Here is a 15,979-nt window from a genome sequence, read left to right as displayed (position 1 = left end):
TGTGGTTCAGCGAGATCTGCAACCGGAGAGAATAGCGGGAGACGCTTGGTAATTGAGTGGGTTGAATACAAATCATGAACACCTGTTTCTCATTCCAGTGATTGGAGACAGGATAAAGCGCCGTGAGAAGCGGGAGTGTGTGAGAGAGAGGGGAACTGCTGACTGAATCACGTCAAGTTACTTGGAGTGAAGCCCTTTGTGGATTGTTTATTTTTGTTGTTGTGCGCTGCACAGTTTTTCTGTTAAACCTTTTTCAAGTGAATAAAAGTCTCAGTCAGCAGTTGTTCGTCGACCCTGTCCTCTTCCTTCCCCAACTACGAACTTAACTGTGTTACAATCGCATTACCGAATATCGGCACAAGTCTAGCTTCTTTATATAATTTCTCTTGTTGACTATTGAGCCATAACTTGATTATTGTCTGAAAGATTTCTTGTTATTTTATCCGTTGTGTAAAATGCAGTTAAACATTTTTTTTCTTTCTAATTGATTTTTGAATATGGTACCGTGCATTGTGACATTTTGTAAAGGGTAGCTACAATAATATGATGTTTGGACCTTTAACTCTTCTCTTATGTATATTATTTATTAGCTTTTTAAGATTGTTTTTCTTTCTTTTTATATATTTTTTGTTTTCATTCATACAATAGGTACTTACAAGTATACACAGGTGAACTTCTCACCAAATTTTAATCTCACATCTCAAGATATGCAGCTTACTCACTCTTTAACTGTATACTGATCAAATAAACTGTAAAAAAATATTTATGAATATTTACTAAATTTAATATGTAAAATATAAATAATGTTTTTACCTGGAGTGTGAATTTTATTTACAAATCAAACTGATGTCCCTGATTATAGTTGTGAACCTGACATTTAAGAATTGCACTCAGAAATGTTACACATGGTGAGGTCATGTAGGGTTATTATTGAACACAATAAAACAGAAACAAATCAAATAAAAGCACAAAAAAAAGATGCTCGATGTAAATCAAGCTGCTACAACAAGTGATTTTTATCCTTTGAGTAACATACATACTTTTTATATGTTTTAAACATTAATTACATTAAGCGTTACTCTCAGTGTGATGATGTGATAATCAGTGGATTTGAGTTTTTACCTCCATTATTAAAGCACGGGCTAAAGTATGGAAAGAGTTTCCCAGTGAAAGACTGACCAGTGAAAGAGTAGATATGAGAGCTGGACTCCACATCATAAAAGGAGACCAGACCCTCCTCATAATCCACAAACACACCGACCCGCTGCGGCTTCACTCTCAGACACAGAGAGACAGCAGGATCAACACAGGCCAAATATTCATTCTCATTCCTCAGCCGCACAGTCCAGAATCCATTACTGGGTCTTGCTGAGATGTTTCCATTCCTTTTAATGGATTCTCTGGCCACTCCTAAACACCAGTCAGTCTTTCCCTTCACATGCACCATAAAATAAATTCTCCCTGAGGAGAATCCCTCCTTTCCCAGGACATCTACACAGATTTTAAATCTCGCTGGTTTGTCTGGGAGTTTCTGTGTTTTGTCTCCATGTCTCACTTGTTTTCCATCATCAGACAGGATGAGTTTAGGATGAGCTGTATCAGGATCCAGAGTCACATCCACTGAGAAAACAGAGAATATGAATCACATTTTAAAACAGACATTTTGTGATGCTGTTTGTAATATCCAGTGTTTAATCATCCTGTAAGACAGTAATGAAGCTGTGAGTATATGAATGTAATCTAGTGTAGTTCAGACACACACTGTACCTTCATACTGCTGCATCCTCTTCAGAACTGTAGAGACACATGACAATAAAACATAATTAGATCTTTAAGATGTTTTATGTGTGAAATTATAGACAGGCTTTAAGGATTTCTTTAAAGGCCCACTGAAGTGCCTTGGAACATGCAGCATTATTCAATATTTTGATTGCAATTTTAACTGAAACAGGAAGACAGGAAGGGACATATCGAACAACTCTTTTTTTCTTTTTTAAAATAGCCAATACCGATTTTTTTATATCACAGCTCGGCCAGAGCCGTTGATCTTGGTAAAAACTCAGTTTCCTTCTAATCTCTAACCGTTTCTCCTACTAATCACCTCTATATCGCTTTAAAATACAGCATTCTGTTTAGAATTCAAATGGGTCCGATATGTTTTGTGGTCTATACGCTGACTCACGGATATGATTCACTCTGTGCTATCGTGTCTCTGGACCAGAGCAGACTGTGTGTCCTCTGCAGTTCGCATGACACTAACGTTAAACCAGCCATCATTAGCCTCAATGAAAAGCATATTTACACTTCATCATTCCCTAACCCCTATATAGTGCACTATGTGCCATTCACCATGTAAAAAATTTCAGTGTCAGCTTCAGTTTCTATTTTTAATGTGGGGCGGAAAGCTTTAGATTCTAGAGAGCATTTGATTGAATAGAAGATCTGATGAGAAGCTGCAGTCTGTGGTGATGTCATGAAAATCCATGATCTGACTTGTAAGAAAGATTACTGCGTTCAAAATCACATACTGTTGAGTAGGTACTACATTTGAATTTAAATTTACTCCACAACCATTGAAAAAGTATGTTTTATATAGTATGAATGCGTGTAGAATGAATGGATTCAGACGCACTACATCCTGCATGCTGTTACGGTCACATGACCAACCAGCTTCAGTTATGGTCCTTCAACTCCATTCACAAATCCTCTCCCGTGGCCTTGTGGGATAGTAAAGTGTCCATCGTATTCGCACTTCAGAATCTCCCTGGAAGTAGTAAGTCATCTGGGTACTCGCCAACTGTTTTTTGAATACTATGAATTTGGATATACTACTCTGTTTGCATACTGTTTTTCACGTACTATATAGTAAGTATTCAATTTCGGACGCAGCTTGTAAGTTCTGAACGCTTATATCTTTGGTGAAACATTTAAAGTTATTCTCTGCTAAACTGATTTGCATGCATAATGAATGTTTACAATTAATTGAATATTAATGTTTCTCTTTTCAGTTTCCCCTCTATACAGCTTTATATGTTTTCTGAAATTAGAGCTGAAAATGATCGGTCCTCTTCAAGAAGAACTGTGAGCTGATGATAATAATGTGACCATCCCACATCATATTTGGGCTACAGAAATATAAAATTATTTGTATGTATTTTATTTATTTTCTACATATGTCTATTTATGACAACTGCAGTGCAACTACAGAGGAGCGCTTGAGTTCTACTAACTCTCATCTCGCTTTATTGTTATAGTGAAATTCATGAAATTTTAATATCAAACTGTTATTTTAATGCTTTAATGTCCAACTAATTTGTTTCAGTTAATTATCTTTTTTATTATTAATTTTAAGATGGTTATGTCATAGAGAAGTCCATTATTGTATCACCTACCTGAGTTCGACCAGTTGTGAGAAAAAAATAATTTGTATATTGTATATTAGGTTTTCTTTTTTCTGTCTTGTGTTTTGATTTAAATATTATATTAATATTTAATATTTATGTTTATCCTTAGACAACACAAGGAGTGCTTGAGTAACCATTAACTCTTGTGTCTCTCTCTTTTATTACATTTTTAATGATAATGTTCTGTTTTTAATATATGTATCTGTACGGTGTATTTGATATTGTCATACCAGTTAGTGTGAGTTTCTCCTGTAGAGTGTCCTGCAGTTGAATCAGAGCTCTCCTCAGAGTCTCCAGACTCTCATCAGTCTTCACACTGATCTCAGGCCAGTTCCTGGTGTTTCTAGAGCTGCACAGGGATGAGTAAATCTACAGCAGGAGAGAGGAGAAATCCTTCATCATGGGGAGTGTTATGGTGTCATATACTGCATTATCATTGATCAGAGAGATGTTGACTGACCTGTAGGAGGTGGAGGTGATCTTCAGTGTGTGAGAGCTGCTCCAGCTCAGTGTTTCTCATCTTTAGCTCAATGATCTCCTGCTCCAGCTCTTCAATGAGCTCTTCCTCCTGTTTCTCTGCTGCTTTCTGCTGCTCCTCCATCATCTCCAGCAGTTCAGTCTGACATCTCTCAATGGAGCGGATGAGATCAGTGAAGAGCTCGACACGGGCTGCTTTCTCCTTCTCTGTGTTTCTCTGCTCAACCAGGACAATCAACACGTTATTAGTGGTGTTTGATAAGACAAGAATCAGTGTTACTATTGCTCAAACTTCATTATTATCAGAGGATTTTCAAAATAACTTCATCCTGCACCGACTGCACTGAATGAAAATCATGTGTCTTGTTGTGAAGAGATGTGCTATTACTTTAACTGATCAAAGTAAAAAAGAATAAAAAGCATGTAATCAAGATTGCAATAGCAGTTTTACAATCAAATTTAATATTCAGTAACTTGCATTCACAATATTGACAGTTACTTTGTTTATTTCCGCTTTCAGACCCAGATCTTCCTAAAACTTTTAAACATCCCCCCTTGATGTCATTTCGTAAAGCAAAGAATTTGAAGAACTCTTTAGTTCTGTATGTAAAAGTCTTTCCAAGCATCTACCATTTGTAATTCCTCTGGCTAATTATAAATGTGGAAACTGTAACTCAATTCCAATTTACTAGGAGGTTGAAATGATTCTCACATCCTAGAACAGGTAAAAATATATTTATAAAAATGTCATCACATATAATTCATGTCATTTATGTTATATGCTGTCCAACAGCATTCACATTCTTTTTGTGAGCTTTTTTTATTTTGGCGTTGAAGTTTATTCAGTAGGTCAGGGAAGAGATATCGACATGAAGTGTAAATCCAGAGAAACTTTTTGTATTTTTACTTTAAATACATTGTTTCCCAAAGGTCTGAATCAGGAAATTGATTATAGATTGTTGTACTGCTTTTTTCCCCTTCTGGATCAGGAAAGTGATTTATAGTTTGTTTTTGAGTTGAGTTTTTGCCTTTTCTTATCTTCCTTCTTAGAGATGCTGATTCTGATTATCTTCCCTTTTTGAATCAGGAAACTGATTTATAGCTTGTCTTATTAAGCTACTGCATTGTTATGTCTATGACGTAATGCAACATGTCCTCCAACCAATAGGCTACGCCTAGGTCATTTGTCACTTCCCTGAAATACGGCCCATAGGAGCGTTTACTAAAGTTGCACCTCGACAACAGGACACTTTCATTTTAATTCATGAAATACGACCCATAGGAGCGTTTGCTAAAGTTGCGCCCCTATTGACAACAGGACTTTCATTTTAATGCATTGTTCCCTTTTATCTGTGTCATATTTCAGGTTTCGCGTAGCTCAATTGGCAGAGCATTGCAATATACAACAATATGCAATCATGTGATCATGTGATCATGAGATCGTGGGTTCGATCCCAAGGATTGCATGTGCTCAAAGTGTATATGCACTAAATCACTAAGGTTAGGTTGTGGGGTGTTGTGTTGTGTTGTATTGTGGGGTGGCTGTAGTCGTCAATAAAAAAAGAGTTTTGCTAATTGGAAATTGGACAAATGGTGTAAACACTCCACACATTGCATTTAAATGAACACGCATTTTGATTGGTAACGACAGTCATAAGTTCATGACGACAGACGTAACACGACACTGTCATTATTTTTACACCAGCTAGAGGGCGCATGACTTTAAAACGTAAATATAGGTCGTAATGAGGTGCTTGTAAAAACGACCCATAGGGTAATTTTTTTTTGGATTGGAGGACAGTCTGGTGTGGGAAGCAATGAACGCACTAAAGATAGTTTGCAGTTTGATATTCAGATTTAATTTGGCTATAAACCAGCAGTGCGCTGTTGTAGACAAGCAAATAATATCGCATGTCGCTGTTCATGATTTGTGAATTCGTATGACGCGGCCCTTAGGTCCGAAATCATTTTTTTTTTAAGTGACTAATTTTATAATGCGTATACCTTCAAAAGTTGGACATTAGAACACTGAAACCAGTGTCCTCTTAGCCTGCTTGATTTGTGAATTTTTTCACAGCAAAGCTCTTGTTCATAAACCCTTTGGTAAGTCCGCTAGTCAGGAATGTGAAAAATAGGCGTTCTTCATGTTTAACGTCAATTTATAATGAACACACAGACCACTGGAATACAAAATAACTTGTTTTAGACTGAGCCTGGTTTGTTTCACAATCAAATTGTATTGCATTTCAGTGTTTAATTTTAACTTTGTTAAAGTGAGTTACCTGCCTGTTTTGTCATTAAATACCATTATTCATATTCTCCTTCGTCCTTGTGCCTTTCACTACACACCGTTACGTAACACATCCGATATTATTTGTATGTCTACGACAGCGCACTGTGGGTTTATAGCCAAAAGAAATCTGAATATCAAACCGCAAATTCGAAGAGTAAAATATCCACCACTAAAACACAAGCTGACAGACTTACTGAAACAAATACACACCGGCAGAGTGATACAAACAGTAAAAAGTCCCCTGAACTAACTGATGTAATAAATATTTTATAAAACTGAATTACATAATTGAACTCACTTTTCTGACTTTTGCTGAGTGTTTGACATCTTGAATCTTCTTGATTCTGTCCTGGATCATCTGCTGCACATCTTTCTGTGTCTTCATCAGTTCAGTCTATAGACACAGAACAACACAGACACATTCATCATGACAGAGATTTACTGTCCCTAACCTTTTTTTTTTGCCTCAGCAGTTTTGATAAGTAAAAAAAAAATCCCACAGCACACCACTGTATAAAAAATATAACGAAATTGCGCAAACATGCATTGCTTCAAATGGCATATTAAAATAGATATTATACCCTATTAAAAGTAGTAATCACATTTAATGTGAAACTTGAGCTTAAGTCAAGTAGGAACACAATAAGATCATGGTATGATGTTATTGGTGACTATAAAACATTGATACCCTTCTCTCAGGACAGGAGGGACACTGCATCATCGATAGATGCCTGTTAAAAAGGCCAATATATTCATAAAAAATAATAATAATATAATAAAAATAATAATACAATAACTCATTTTTTTCAATGCTGCTATGGGGTTATCTCCTCCTTCCTCAAATACTGAAGCCTTATGGTATCTCACATAAAACAGAGGCAGGCTCCCCCGCACTATAAGGCAGCGCTGGATGCCATTGCCTCAGAATCTTGGTGTGAAGCAGAGCGCAGCTGACAAAGACTCTGAGCTATGTAACACAGCAGTGTATACAGTGTCTCGTTCCCTTCTCTCAGGGAACCGTGGTTACACTAAGTAACCGGAGACGTTCCCTTTTGAGGTGGTCTCTCAAGACTATATACGAGCCATTTAAAACCAGTTTTAATAGTAACTTTTACCTTCTTCTCTTCACTCTCCTCTTCTAAAGAAACAGTGTTGTGGTTCTTGTGGTCTGTGACGTCACACATCGGACACACACACGTCTGATCATCTCTACAGAACAGCTCCAGAGGTCTCTCATGTTTCTGACATATATAGTTCTCCAGATTCCTCACAGGATTGATCAGTTTGTGTTTCTTTAAACCTGCCACTCTCAAATGAGGCTCCAGGTGAGTTTCACAGTAAGAGCTCTGACACACCAGACACGACTTCAGGGCTTCCAGCTTTCTTTCCTCACAGACGTCACACAGAACTTCAGGTTTTTTCAGAACTTCAGGTTTTCTTGCAGGACTTTTCTTTTTATAGTGATCTACGAGCTCACGGAGTGTGGTGTTAATCTTGAGATCAGGTCTGATCTTGAATGTTTCTTTACAATTTGGACAGTTGCAGGTCTGGCTGTTGTCCCAGCACTTATTCAGACATGTCTTGCAGAAGTTGTGTCCACATGGAGTGCTGACTGGATCAGTGAACACGTCCAGACATATTGAGCACTGAAGCTCCTCAGTCAGTGGACTGCTGGAGGATGACATCACTGGACAGAGAAATGAAAAACATAAATCACCTTCACTAGTGTAGTGAAAATCTTGTTGAGAGAATGTGCAGAATGTGCAGAGCTTAAATCTAGAAAACAGGTGGCTACTTTGAAGAAGATAAAATTTAAGAGATTTGATTGGGTTATTGACTCACATGGAGGAACATCCACACTCCCTGTCCTTTCTCGTCTTTTCGGTGATGTTGGGAAATATTCTGCCATTGCTCTTCCTCTCTTGATGCCTTTTTAAGAAAAAATAAATAAAAAATAAAACACAATCTGAATGAGGAACTGCTTTTTATATTAAATGAAATTTAAGTACAGATAACCTTTCCCCTCAAAATGAACAGATATATTGTATGTCTTGGTATAGTTTTAATCTCCTTGATATAAATGTGATTTTCAGCTGCAGTTTAGCAGGTTTGTGTTCAGTCTGTCTGTAGCTCATTTTACTTCCTGTTTCTTTAGTCTTTATATAATGTGACAAAATCACAAAAACACCAAACTTTGCTTTACAACCAATCAAATGACACTTTTAATACAATTCTGAAACAATTTCAGTGCAGTAAACAACTAAAGTAGCTGAGTATTTGACATGCTTAAACCTGATTCAGTTCAACTCATTCCAGTTCCACATAAACTCTACTAAACCAGATCACTTCCATCAGAAACCTGTTCAGCTCAATCTCTCTTATATTTCTATCATTACCTGTGAGGATCAGATGTGTCCACAAGACTCTCTGAACGGCTCAATAAATATTCTGTTGTTTAAAAAGTTTGATCGTTTAAGGTGTTCATATTGTTGTTGATCAAGTTACTTTCACTTTCTCTGAATCTCTCTGAACTACAGTGATGTCAGAGCTCCTCCTGTATTTACACATTTACATTTGTCTCTGTATTCAGTGTGTTGAGTTCATGTGTGTCTGTTTGTATTTGGACTGATGTTTCTATCAGGTCATGAAGGAAGGAAGAGATTTCAGCAGACTTACAAAAGCTTGATTTTTTGGCAACATTTATTAAGAGTTTCCAGGAAAGATTCTGCTCAATCTACACAATTTTCATAGCAATAAGAGTACAAAAAAATGTCACTTATCCATTCATAGAAAGTAATACTCTTTATTCAGATGCTGAACGCTGAAATTTTCTTGATGTAAAATCGCAGCTGATTGATTTACATCCAATTTCATTTTGACAGATGGAGAGAAGAAAATGTAATAAATTTTTTTCATTAAATATTGAAAATAAATCAATTATGGAGCATTAAAAAACAAAAGTACAAGATATTAGAAACTGAAGAACAAATTATGTCATCCTTTAAGTAGCAGCACATCGAACTAAGCAAAACAAAATAAAAGAAAAAACTGCTTTGTCCTTTGGACATGTGAGACAAAACTGGAGCTTTCAGGAAAGTCACATCAGCTCTACGTTCACAGACATACATACATACATAAATAATAAAGCTTTCAAAGTAAAGAACATTATACCCGCTGTGAAACATAGAGGATCATTTTTTTGGGCTTCTTTCTATCTGGCACAGGATGCCTTGAATCTGTACAGGGCAAAATTAAATCAAGACTATCAAGGCATTCAGAGAAACGTACTGCCCTGTGTCAGAAAGCTCTTTCTCAGAGGAACATCACGAGTCCTCCAACAGGATAATGACCAAAACATACAGATAAAAACACCCAAGAATGGCTACGAACAAAACTCTGGACTATTCTGAAGTGGCCTGAACTGAATCCATCAAACATCTGTAAAGAGCTGAAACATTTAGAGAAAGATCCTTCAATCCTGAGACAGTTGGAGCAGTTTATTCAGAAAGAACGAGCCAAACTTCCTGTTGAAATGTGCAGAAGTCTCACTGAGAGCCACAGAAACTGCCTGTAAACAAAATATAAGGTTAAGGGTCCATCATTTATGACTATAATATTTCAATTTGTTTTATTATTCAAAATATTCAGTTGAATCAAAAATATGGATTAAACGATGGATTTCAAGTTATTTAAAGGTCCCGTTTTTCGTGTTTTTTTGAAGCTTTGATTGTGTTTATAATGTGCAATATAACATGTGTTCATGTTTCGCGTGTAAAAAAACACAGTATTTTTCACATAATTTACTTATCTGTATACCGCTGTTTCCACTGTCATAAAAACGGGCTGATGACTTCCTTGTTCTATGAAGTCCCTCCTTCAGAAATACGTAACGAGTTCTGATTGTGCCAGCGGTTCCTGTGTTGTGATTCGACAGCAGCTTAGCGCTCCTTGCCCGGAAAGGTCACGCCTCTTACCATAACGTGGAGATGCATGCGCTCAGTGTTATTGTAAACAAGACCCGGTGATTGGACATGGCGACAAACACACTCTACAAACGCAACTCTTGTGTATTCCTGTGGGCGGAGGTTAGTCAAAAAACTGTTTTAGTGACGTCATTAAAGAAGGAAGTAGATGGATGTAGTCCAAACTGGCCGTTCGATGTAGGCGACTTCTGTTAAATAAAATATCTCACTTGGCATTGAACTTTGAGCTTTAAAATTTTACAGATTTTATTTATACTCTAACAACAACATTACACACTAACTAAAGTTTGAAACATGGGATCACGAAGAACGGGACCTTTAAGAGAAAATTGTGGGTTCATCTATTATCAGGGTCAACAATTTTGTCCACCTCTTCATTTAATAATGATAATAATAATAATTTAATAATTTAATAAAAACATTTATTTGTATAGCACTTTTCATACATGGAATGAAACTCAAAGAGCTTCACAAGCATAAAAACAAATAATACAATTTCACACAATGTCAATATAAAAATACTCAAAAACAAGAATAAAAGACAAATAAAGAAATGTAAAATAAAGAAATAGGCAATACAGTTTGACCTCAATATCAATATCATCAATATTATATCAATATAAAATACGAGAAATAAAACAACTAAGAGAATCAGAAGGTAAAATAGGATTGTCTGCATGCTGCACAGTTCATGTTACAGACATGAATTATATCTGAATGTAAAGCTCCAGTAAGCAACCAACCACAACCACTCACTTTTCTGACTTCTGCTGAGTGTTTGATGTCTTGAATCTTCTTGAATCTGTCCTGGATCATCTGCTGCACATCTTGGATCATCCACCAAGTCTATAAAGAGAGAAAATTTTATCGAAGGAATAATATAAGGGAGAGTAAATAATGATAAAATTTTAATTTATAGGTGAAATATTTTAATAGTTAAATATTTTAATACATAGTACTCACATCTTCTCACAGACGTCACACAGAACTTCAGGTTTTTTCAGAACTTCAGGTTTTTTCTCAGGACTTTTCTTTTTATAGTGATCTACAACTTCTCTGAGTGTGGTATTAATCTTGAGATCAGGTCTGATCTTGAATGTTTCTTTACAATATGGACAGTTGCAGGTCTGGCTGTTGTCCCAGCACTTATTCAGACAGGTCTTGCTGCAGAAATGAGACGTCCGTGTCGTAATCAAACCTGCTGACAGTCAGCAAACCTGCTCTATTTTTGCATTGACTGTATACCATACAGAAGCTGCAACATATTATAACGTTAGATTACAAGTTTCATGTCTAAAACCGAGATTAACACACCATGTCTGATAATACCAATAAAGCAACAAACCATTTAAATAATAAAAAAATGACACTCAATCATCCGTCACATTACACAAAGCAACAATCTATCATCGTATCACCGTGTTTCAGACACACTTTGACAATAGTTCAGCGATGGTACTTTGAAATATAAAACATTGAATTGAAACAGTGTAGTTTTATCATATCATATAATATCATGTGATGAATCTGATTCTGTGAATCTGTGATATCAGTATAAAGTGTCGTCACTGACACACGCAGAGGTCCGATGCTGATATGAGTCATGCAGATGAAAGTGTTTATGTTTATGATGATCAGATTTATGATCAAACTTAAGGCAGGAACACACCAAGCCGACGGTCGGCCGTCTGGCAGTTTTTGTTTGTCGGCCAACTAAATTTTCCCAGTGTATTCTGCACCGTCGGCTGAAGTTGGTCCTCAATGGCTTTTTTTCGGCCGATTCGAAATGTTGAATCGGCATTGGAGTTCGTCAGTCTGTCGGGCCATCTGATCATTCTGATTGGCTGTTCTGCTACTGCCACCTGCTGGTTCAGAAAGGTATTTCATCTCACGCAGGCGCCGACAAATTAGTGACGACGAAAGCATGCGGGGTCGGCTCACGTCGGCAGTGTCTGTGTCCAAAGTTGCCCTGACACACCAAACCAACGCTAGACAGCCGACAGCCAAGTAGCACGTCAGTTCTGCGCCTGTGTGAGATGAAATGCCTTTTCGAACCAGCAGGTGGCAGTAGCAGAACAGCTAATCAGAATGATCAGATGACCCGACTGACCGACGAACTCCGACGCTGATTCAACATTTCAAAATCGGCCGAAAAAAGCCAACGAGGACCAACTTCAGCCGACGGAGCAGAAAACACTGAGAAAACTTAGTCGGCTGACGAACAAAAATTGCCAGACGGCCGACCGTCGGCTTGGTGTGTTCCTGCCTTGAGGATGACAGCGCCAACTAACAGCTAAGAACTAACAACTAACAGCCTGAGGGCGGAAGTGGGCGGAGTAACAGTCTTATGTCGGATGTGGGCGGAGTTAGCGACAAACAAACAAACAATGGCGGAAGAAGAGAACACGGTAAAAAGTTTCTTTGTGTTGTGTTTTTAATCGATCACGATTATTTGTTGTGTATTTATTTAATCGTTAACACTTAACATGACTCAAATATTTTGTAAATAGGCTTCAAAGTCACTTTATTGCTTCTTTTGGTAATTTACAAATCGTTTCACGTTGCTTGCGCCCATACTATAGTAATTTATAGTAAATACTATAGTGTTTTTGAACCATACTATAGTACTATAAGTACTTGAATTAATTTACTGTGGTAATTCTATAGTTGCTGTGATAATATAACAATTATAGTAATAGAAACAAATTACTTTACCCAATATTGTACTATGTTTTCTACAATTTTAGGATATATTATACTACAATATACGCTACAGTTTACTGTAGTAAAAAATAAAGTATACTACAGTATTTATAACAGTTTATCAGTTCACTATAGTTAATACTACAGTATTCTGTAGCATTCATTAACAAAGTGTACTGTACTATTAGATATACAGCATACAAAAATTTATTATAGTATGGTTCAAAAACACTATAGTATTCACTATAGTATTTTTTCACCTGGGTGGTTACATATTCATGGTTTGTAATGTTTTTGTGAATTTTTAGAGGCATATTAGTATTGGGAGATGCTCCACTTTACTTCATTTACTGCGATGTAAAACGTGCTGCAACAGTTTCCACTGCCAAGTGTTCTTAAACCGACCAGACGACACAAGTTGAAAGAACACCTTCACTTCAAAAAGTTTCATTGTTTACTGTTGTCCATGGAGGTATGAACGTTTCTTTTGTATTGTGAATTTAAAATGTTGTTTTTGCAATGCAGTAAGTAGTAATTTTGACTTTAGAACAACAAAACTTGTCTCTCTTATGCAATTTTTATGGTTATATATTTAAGTTTTTGATTTTGCAATGCAGTAAATTGACAAGCAGAATCACAGTGAAAGCTGTTCAAAAACAAGGTTAATTTCATAAGACTTTCATAAACATACAGGTGTTGTGTTGTTATATCTGTCAAATCTTTTAATAACTTAATAATCTATTGTTTTAGAATGTTCCACAACAGTTGACCGGCTCTATTGACTGTGGGATCTTCATGTTAATGGTAAGAAAAAGAAGGGAAAGTTAAAAGTTTTTAAAAATGTATAAACTTTATTAGAATGAAAAACAAATATGAGGGCTTTTCATACTTAAAATAGTTAACTCTGGGTGATTTTAAACCCCAGGTAAACAGAATCCTGGGTTATCTTGATTCACGTTTCACACCGATCATCATTTACCTGAGGTTAACAAATAATTCTGAGTATTCACATGCAGCGTTTCACACTGTCATTACTAAGCCCTGCATGGGTTAACATCCTTATTTGCATATTTGCAGTGTCAGTGTCACTGATTGGATGAACAAAGCACACAATATGTTTACATAAATGCTCAGTAAAGTTGACTATATGGAATGAGGATGTGCAATGCCTATCAAGTTTATCCTGAATGGACACTTCAGACTATAAAAGAATTAAACAATATTTTCTAAAAGTGGTGTTTAGGATGACGATAACCCAGGGTTAAGTGCAGTGTGAAAAGCCATGTGAATTGTTTAAATTAAAAAAAAAAAAAATGTAATAAATAAAATTGAACATAATTGATTAATTTCATTAGTTACAGGGTATGATTTGTCTTCAATATATAAACATGAGAAAAACAGAATGTCAAAACTTTATTATACATGCTGTGCTGCATCCGGACTACAACACAAAGTATTGTTAAATGCACTTCTAACATTTCATCCCATTTGTGTATGCCCTTCTCTCATGAAGGAGCCGTGGATCACAGAAGACCTCTGCGCTGCACAACAACCGAAAGTCTTCAAGGGTACAGTGGAAGAGCTGTGCTTTCTGATATTGAAAAAAGAAGACCAGGAACAAGCCCTTCTTCAACTTTTACAAGCTGAAATGGCCAAAAAGACTATAGTGTTTTGCTTACAAATTTAGAATGATATGGACATTTTTCTTAATGAGTGTCTGGACAAAAACAGTCTTGTATTTAATTGCATGTTTATAGAGATTTTTTTTTTTTTTTTTTTTTTTTTTAAGATTTAATTTGTCATCATGTACCTCCTGTTCAATTTACACACAATTTGGTTTGATTTTGTAATTTTTTTTAGCTCAGCTAGTAGCTATATAATGCTTTTGCTACTTAGGGGGAAAAGTACGTTTTATTAAAATTAAATAAATAACTTTTGTGTTTTGTTTTTAGGTTTGATGGATCTGAATTTACATAATTCATGCAATCTTGTACAACCGTGTAATGTGTTTTATATATTATGAAAAACAATGGTTCATTCTGAAATGCTTGAGTAAAATATACATTTTATGACAAATTAATAAATGTTTATCATTTTTAGTGTTTAAGCTTTGTGTTCAATTTATATTCATTTAATTATTTAAGACAAAACAAATTGAACTTTTAAAATATTAAAAGATTACAAGGGGGTTTTAATACACACATAGGCTATATATATATATATATATATATATATATATATATATATATATATATATATATATATATATATATATATATATCCATCCATTTTGAGCTTTTAAAGTTTAAAACCATGTTAATGTCAAATATTGTATTAAAACGCCCTAACTTAAATGATAGATAGACATATATACTCGCATTGGGTCTCATTCATGAAACATTCATAAATATATGAGTGATTTGCGCGTAAAGAGACCTTCCCGAAAACTCTTCTCCTGATTCACAAATAAACGTCAGAAGTGAGTGGCTGCGTCCGAAACCGCCTACTTCTCTACTATTTAGTAGGGGAAAAGCAGTAGGCGAGCGATTAAGTATGTCAGAAACAAAAAGAGTAGGCGAAAATTACCTAGGTGACGTAATAATTCTCGCGAGATTCGGCCGTGCGCCTACTTAAAGTGCGTCCGAAACCGCCTCCTTACCTACTATACAATTGGGGGAAAGCAGTAGGTGAGCAATTAAGTATGTCAGAAACCTCAGTAATCATAAATGAGTAGTCGAGGAGTTCCCGGATGGCCTACTACTTCCGCCCAGATTCTGAAGTGTTCCTCGATAGATACTTTTCTATCCCAGGAGGCTACGGGAGAGGATACGTCATAATCAAACACGGAGGAGAAAAGCGACACGGATGCTGTCAAATGTGAGTATTGAAAACCAAAAACACATTTGTTGAACTACTGTAGAGTAAACTGTTGCATGTGTGAAGATGCTAGACACAATTGTTGTGACTTTACATAATACATAATAAATCGTGTTTTACAGTAGATAACGGGATCTCTAGTAAACACACATAACTTAATTCTCCGAAGTGGAATTACATATTCTAAACCATATACTTCTTAAAGATGCTTATTAAATGTTTATTTAACCTCTGACAGCAAC

General features: G+C 36.0%; 1 protein-coding gene across 1 annotated transcript; it reads right to left on the bottom strand.

The window, feature by feature from the left end:
* Window positions 1-811: 811 nt before the first annotated feature.
* On the bottom strand, window positions 812-8,691 carry LOC137037635 (E3 ubiquitin-protein ligase TRIM39-like). Its single transcript, XM_067411773.1, has 8 exons — window positions 8,571-8,691; window positions 8,017-8,103; window positions 7,290-7,861; window positions 6,473-6,568; window positions 3,865-4,098; window positions 3,635-3,773; window positions 1,768-1,794; window positions 812-1,620 (listed from the first exon to the last, which is right to left on the bottom strand). Exons 2-8 carry the CDS (start codon window positions 8,081-8,083, stop codon window positions 1,082-1,084), a joined length of 1,674 nt encoding a protein of 557 aa, XP_067267874.1. The 5' UTR covers window positions 8,084-8,103; window positions 8,571-8,691; the 3' UTR covers window positions 812-1,081.
* Window positions 8,692-15,979: the final 7,288 nt, after the last annotated feature.

This window comes from Chanodichthys erythropterus, chromosome 15, assembly GCF_024489055.1.
Source record: "Chanodichthys erythropterus isolate Z2021 chromosome 15, ASM2448905v1, whole genome shotgun sequence".
NCBI lineage: Eukaryota > Metazoa > Chordata > Actinopteri > Cypriniformes > Xenocyprididae > Chanodichthys > Chanodichthys erythropterus.
Note: the sequence above shows the minus strand (reverse complement) of the source record. Positions and strands in the feature narration are given on the sequence as shown.

What these genes read in the sequence shown, in the direction of transcription:
- LOC137037635 (XM_067411773.1), bottom strand. Translation starts at nt 8,083, where the DNA reads ATGGCAGAATATTTCCCAACATCACCGAAAAGACGAGAAAGGACAGGG. An exon ending in ATCACCTCCACCTCCTACAG is followed by an intron (nt 3,774 to 3,864) that starts GTCAGTCAACAT and finishes CTCCTGCTGTAG; the next exon opens with ATTTACTCATCCCTGTGCAG. An exon ending in GAGGATGCAGCAGTATGAAG is followed by an intron (nt 1,621 to 1,767) that starts GTACAGTGTGTG and finishes CTGTTTTCTCAG; the next exon opens with TGGATGTGACTCTGGATCCT.